Genomic DNA, 6,107 nt, shown 5'->3' on the forward strand with positions numbered 1-6,107 from the left:
CCCCCGGCATGTCCCTCACACTGAGGGATAACCCCTCCCTATCTGTCACACCAACTGTAAGAGATGGTATTAGTTATCTCATATCCTGTAGATTAAACAGGGAGCATAACTCACCAGCTCATGTCCCTCACGCGGCGTACCCCACAGCGTTCAGTCCCAACGCCCCTCACGCGGCGTACCCCACAGCGTTCAGTCCCAACGTCCCTCACGCGGCGTACCCCACAGCGTTCAGTCCCAACGTCCCTCACGCGGCGTACCCCACAGCGTTCAGTCCCAACGCCCCTCACGCGGCGTACCCCACAGCGTTCAGTCCCAACGCCCCTCACGCGGCGTACCCCACAGCGTTCAGTCCCAACGCCCCTCACGCGGCGTACCCCACAGCGTTCAGTCCCAACGTCCCTCACGCGGCGTACCCCACAGCGTTCAGTCCCAACGTCCCTCACGCGGCGTACCCCACAGCGTTCAGTCCCAACGCCCCTCACGCGGCGTACCCCACAGCGTTCAGTCCCAACGTCCCTCACGCGGCGTACCCCACAGCGTTCAGTCCCAACGTCCCTCACGCGGCGTACCCCACAGCGTTCAGTCCCAACGTCCCTCACGCGGCGTACCCCACAGCGTTCAGTCCCAACGCCCCTCACGCGGCGTACCCCACAGCGTTCAGTCCCAATATCCCTCACGCAATGTATCCCACAGCTTTCAGTCCCAATATCCCTCACGCAATGTATCCCACAGCTTTCAGTCCCAATATCCCTCATGCGGTGTATCCCACAGCTTTCAGTCCCAATATCCCTCACGTGGTGTATCCCACAGCTTTCAGTCCCAATATCCCTCACGCAGTGTATTCCACAGCTTTCATTCCCAATATCCCTCACGCAATGTATCCCACAGCTTTCAGTCCCAATATCCCTCACGCGGCGTATCCCACAGCTTCCATTCCCACGCTTCTCACACACAGGGGCACGAGACAACACTTGATATCCCTCACCCTGAGAGGAACAGACAGCATTAATTCCGTAACCCGCCACTCCGCAGCCCCAGACACTAATAAACACTGTCAATCCTGATAGCGCCACTAACCTGTTGCTGCTCTCTGCCGGAGGCCCCGCTCTGGTCCTGCGCCGCCGGGTAAACCGAGCCGGCGGCGCGGCCTGCTTCCTCGGACTCGGACTGCTGAACCTCCACCTTTACCACATCGTCGCCATCCTCCTCCTCCACCTCCTCCTCCTCCTGGTCTTCCTCCTCCGGCCGGCCGTCGTCCAGCTCCTGTTTGACGGTGCAGGGCGCGGCTAGGCCCAACGCCGCGGGGCCTTGTGTTTCAGGCTCATGTCCACCCCTGCTGCTGCTGCTCCTCCTCCTCCTCCTCCTCCTTCGCCTCCGGCACCTCTCCTCCTCCTCTTCTTCTTCCGCCTCCTCTCCTCCTTCTTCTTCTTCTCCTTGCTGCTGCTGCTGCCGCCGCTCCAGACCTCCGGGACCCGGGCCTGCCCGATGACAACGAACCGAGGTCCCGCTCTGGTTCCCGGCCGCGGCCGCAGCCGCCGCCATGTTGTTGTTGCTGCCGCCGCTCGGGTTCGTCGGTTGGGGGTGGAGGGAGAGGGGAAAACGTCACTGCGCGCGGCCTCGAGAGCGCGGACGCGAACTCCGCCCCCCTTCCTCCCCCAGGCGCGCATGCGCCCGCCCGCTGGCCCCGCCCCCTCTCAAGGGAGAAGCCAGAGATGGGGAAGAGTCTCTCCCCGGAAGGTCAGCCGTTCCTGCTCCTCTGTTCATCCAGTTCTGCACCTTGTTATCTCTTCACAAGCATGTTGCTAGGGTTTGACCTACAAGGAGTGGCTGGGGCTGTTTTCCCTGGAGCATTTGAGGGTGACATTATAGAACTTTATAAAATCATGAGGATAGGGTGTATGATCCAGGTCTTTTTCTTAGGGTGGGGGACTCCAATAAGAGAGGGACATTGATTTAAGATTAGAGGAGACAGATTTACAAGGGAACCAAGGAGCAATGTCTTTCTTCATGCAGAGGGTGGTGCGTGCATGGAACCAGCTGCCAAAGGAAGTGGTGGAGGCTGGTAGAATTACAACATTTAAAAGCCATCTGGATATGCATACAAATAGTAAGGGTTTAGAGGAATGTGGAGCAGCATGGTGGTTAGCTGTGTTGAGGGCACAGGTTCAATTCCACCCTAGGGTGACTGTCTTTAGGCAATTTGTCTTCCCCTCCCCACCTTTCCACTCATCCCATGCCCCCTCCAACTTTCGAGTGTGAGTGAAAAGTGGAACAAATCCACTCAGACACGGGGTGAAAACGTGCAAGCTCTACATAGACATTTTCCCAAGAGTGGGATTGAACCCAGGTCCCTGGCGCTGTGAGACAGCAGTGGTAACCGCTGAGCCACCCCAAATGGCCAATCCTTGAGGCTGCGGCTTTAATCGTCGGTGGGACTGATCTGTTTCCCCTGGTGACGGTTTCAGCAGCGGTGGCCTGTTGCTACTGTTTCATTCCCTGTGTCTATGGTGGTGAAGTGGCTTGTTGGGCCCAGTCTGTAACACCCCCTCCAAACCACCTCGGGCTCTGGCGGTGATGCAGTAGCTTTGGTGTTGGCTTTGGTAGTCACAGTGTGGTGGGTCTGGTCCGGAAATCCTTATTTTGGCAGCCTCAGGGGTATTTCCAACATCAGCTTCCTGTGACAACTCCATGAACCCAGCTTGCCATGGAGGGAACAGAAGATGAACTTTGTCCTAACTTTGTGTCAATTATTTCTTTCTCATAATTTCTGTAATTAAAGTGGTGACAAATTGTGGCAACTTATACTCACTTCATTGTGATTTCATGAACGCTAGTGACAATAAATTGCCGTTCGATTGTCTTCCCAGTCAGTGAGTAAAACCGAAAGAACTACAAATGCTGTAAATTAGGAGCAAAAACAAAGCTGCTGGAAAAGCTAAGCAGGTCTGGCAGCATCTGTGAAGGAAAAAAACAGAGTTAGTGTTTTGGGTCCACTGACCCTTCCTCAGAACTAATAGTGGGTGGGAAAACAAGGTATAGAGCTGGATGAACACAGCAGGCCAAGCAGCATCAGAGGAGCAGGAAGGCTGATGTTTCGGGCCTAGACCCTTCTTCAATTTCTGAAGAAGAGCCTAGGCCCGAAATGTCAGCCGTCCTGCTCCTCTGATGCTGCTTCACCTGCTGTGTTCATCCAGCTCTACGCCTTGGTATCTCAGATTCTCCAGCATCTGCAGTTCCTGCTATCTCTGTGGCTGGAAAAATGTCAGTTTTTGTGCAGAAAATAGGGATTTCTGTGAGTAGGGAGTAAGTGAAAGGATAGAGCCCAAAGAGAGAGAAAGACAGTTGGACAGACAAAGGAGTTGCTCACGATCAGGCTGGGAGGGTGAATGACTCACAACAGGCTATGCTCGCAAAAAAGAACCTGAACTATCTGTTGCCTGTCACTTCAACGCACTGCCATGCTCCCTGACCAACATCTCTATCTCTGGCTTGCTGCAGTGTTCCAGTGAAGCCCAACGCAAGCTGGAGGAACAACACCTCATTTTCTGCTTGGGGACCCTACAGCCGTCCGGACTCAGTGTTGACTTCAATAATTTTAGGGCCTAAACTTTCCCATGTCCCAGCCCTCTACCCCACACACCAGGCCTTGTTACCACATAGCCTGCCATTACAGACTCCCTGTTGATAGCCAGTAACAACTCCTATTAACAACTGTTTACCACCTTCCTCTCACCATGGGGTGGTATGGTGGCACTATGGTGCTTCACAACGCCATGGACCTGGGTTTGATCCCAGCCTTGGGCAATGTTTGTGTGGAGTTTACACATTTTCCCTGTGTCTGTGTGAGTTTCCTCCAGGTGTTTCCATTTCCTCCTGCAGTCCAAAGATGTGCGGGTTAGGTGGATTGGCCATGCTAAATTGCCTATAGTGTTCAGGGATGTGTAGATTAGGGGAATGGGTCTGGGTGGGATGCTCTGAGGTTCACTCTGGACTTGTTGGGTCAAAGGGCCTGTTTCCACACGACTAATTCTCCCAGCCTGATTGTGAGCAACAGTCTTTCTCGCTCTTTGGGCTGTAGCCTATCATTCACTCCCTACCCAATCCTCCTTCCTATGTTCCAAATATAAACCAGCCACTATCAGTTCTGAGGAAGGGTCACTGGACCCGAAATGTTAACTCTGTTTTTTTGCCTTCCCAGATGCTGCCAGACCTGCTGAGCTTTTCCAGCAACTTTGTTTTTGTTCCTGACTCTTGTGTAGTAATGTGTGCCCACCATTAGAGAGCGATATTGTATCATTTTAATCCCCTGGGAGGGATTCAGAGGTTTGAGGAAGAGAATTTTTAACTCATTCTCCATGAAATGAAGGATCCACTGTGACACACAGAGATACAGCGGCAAAGATATACACACACATCCATACACACAGGCGCACACATGACCATACACATACGCACACACAGACACTGACAAACATGCAAAAAGAAACCTATACACATAAACTATACAATCCACTGTAACATTGGTAAAACCTATAGATATAACCCCAGTAAAATTCACTGCCACAAAGTATCCAGAGATGTGCAGGTTACTTGGAACAGCCATGAATAGCACAGGGTTGGGTGGTCTAGGTGAATGCTGTTCAGTGGGTTGGTTCAGACTCAATGGGCTAAATGGATTCTTTTTTGCACAGTAGAGATAAAAACCAAAAGAATTGTGGATGTTGTAAATCAGGAACAAAAGCAAAGTTGCTGGGAAAGCTCAGCAGGTCCGGCAGCATCTGTGAAGGAGAAAACAGAGTTAATGTTTCGGATCTGGTGGCCCTTCTGAGCGTTCTGAGGAAGAGTCACCAGACCCGAAATGTCAACTCTGTTTTCTCCCTCACAGATGCTGCCAGACCTGCTGAGGCTCTCCCAGCAACTTTGTTATTGTTCTGGGACGGCATTTATTGCCCGTCCCTAATTGCCCCTTGAGAAGGTGATGGTGAGCTGCCTTCTCGAACCACTGCCGCCCAAGTGCTGTGGCTTTGCCCACAATGCACCTCAGGAGGGAAACCCAGGAATTTTACCCAGTGGCACTGAAGGAATTCTCAAGTCAGAATGGTGAGCGGCTTGGAGGGGAACTTTCAGGGAGTCGTGTTCCCATGTACCTGATGTCCTTGTCCTTCTAGATGGAAGTGGTTGTGTGTGTAAAAGATGCTGCCTGAGGATTTTATCAAATATCTGCACTGTCTCTTGCAGACAGAATACACGGCTGCCACTGAACATTGGTAGTGGATGGAGTGGATATCTGTGGATGTAGTGCCAATCACTTGGGCTGCTTTGTCCTGGATGATGTAAAGCTTCTTGAGTGTTATTGGAGCTATACACCAGGAAAGTGAGGAGTATTCCATGCCACTTCTGACCTGTGCCTTCTAAGTGGTGGACAATTTTGGGAGTTCGGGAGGTGAGTTAATCACCATAGTGTTCTGTGTGGGCACCACTCTTTAGTCCAGGGACTTGGGGTAGACAGGCAGCTGAAATGCATGTTTAAAAGGCAATGGGGCAGGAGAGTGCAATTGAGAACACGGTAGGATATGAACCTTTCTTAACTTCTTTTGATTGAATGGCTGAGCAGACTGGATGAACAGAATGGCCTTCCCCCTTCTTGATTCTATTGATGTAGTTGTTACCTTGAGGTTCCACATGTAGATATTCCCAGGATAGATCTACATCGAGATGAGAATCAGGGCCAACAGAGTCTACAATCTGACCAGCTGGCAACCCCCCAGCACTCTACCATCACCAGACTGCAGTCTTTCCCCCTTTCTACCTGCAACGAGAACCACCCCCCCCGCAAGCTTCCTCTCCCTCATGAAGGTGATGTTGGCGCTATACTCCCAGGGAATCAGCCAATCCACAGGAACACTTTGTGTTGGTGGTGGGAAGGGGTGCGTGAAAACCCTGTCTCCCCAGGGAAGCAGGAGTAGTTCACGATCCGCACCCCGCACCTGGAGCAGATCGGAACTAGGTGTTGTTCTTGAATGACAAGTTGTGTGGCTAAGGGCAACACTTTGATTCAGTGAGGAAGAGGCTAAAGATCCATGTTTGGTTAGTTGCTTTAATCTTTT

General features: G+C 52.1%; 1 protein-coding gene across 2 annotated transcripts in view; it reads right to left on the bottom strand.

Annotated features, from left to right (window-relative positions):
- The window catches only part of zfp91 (ZFP91 zinc finger protein, atypical E3 ubiquitin ligase), a 51,874-nt gene extending 50,250 nt beyond the window's left edge, over positions 1–1,624 (bottom strand). Inside the window, exon 1 of one of the 2 annotated variants that reach the window (XM_048525390.2) lies at positions 1,078–1,624. In XM_048525390.2, coding sequence (XP_048381347.2) covers positions 1,078–1,542 — 465 coding nt within the window. In that variant the 5' untranslated portion in view covers positions 1,543–1,624. The remainder of the gene's footprint in view (positions 1–1,077) is intronic. The other variant, XM_048525391.2, reaches the window with a different exon arrangement.
- Between the last annotated feature and the right edge of the window lie 4,483 nt (positions 1,625–6,107).

This window comes from Stegostoma tigrinum, chromosome 46 (assembly GCF_030684315.1).
Source record: "Stegostoma tigrinum isolate sSteTig4 chromosome 46, sSteTig4.hap1, whole genome shotgun sequence".
Lineage (NCBI taxonomy): Eukaryota > Metazoa > Chordata > Chondrichthyes > Orectolobiformes > Stegostomatidae > Stegostoma > Stegostoma tigrinum.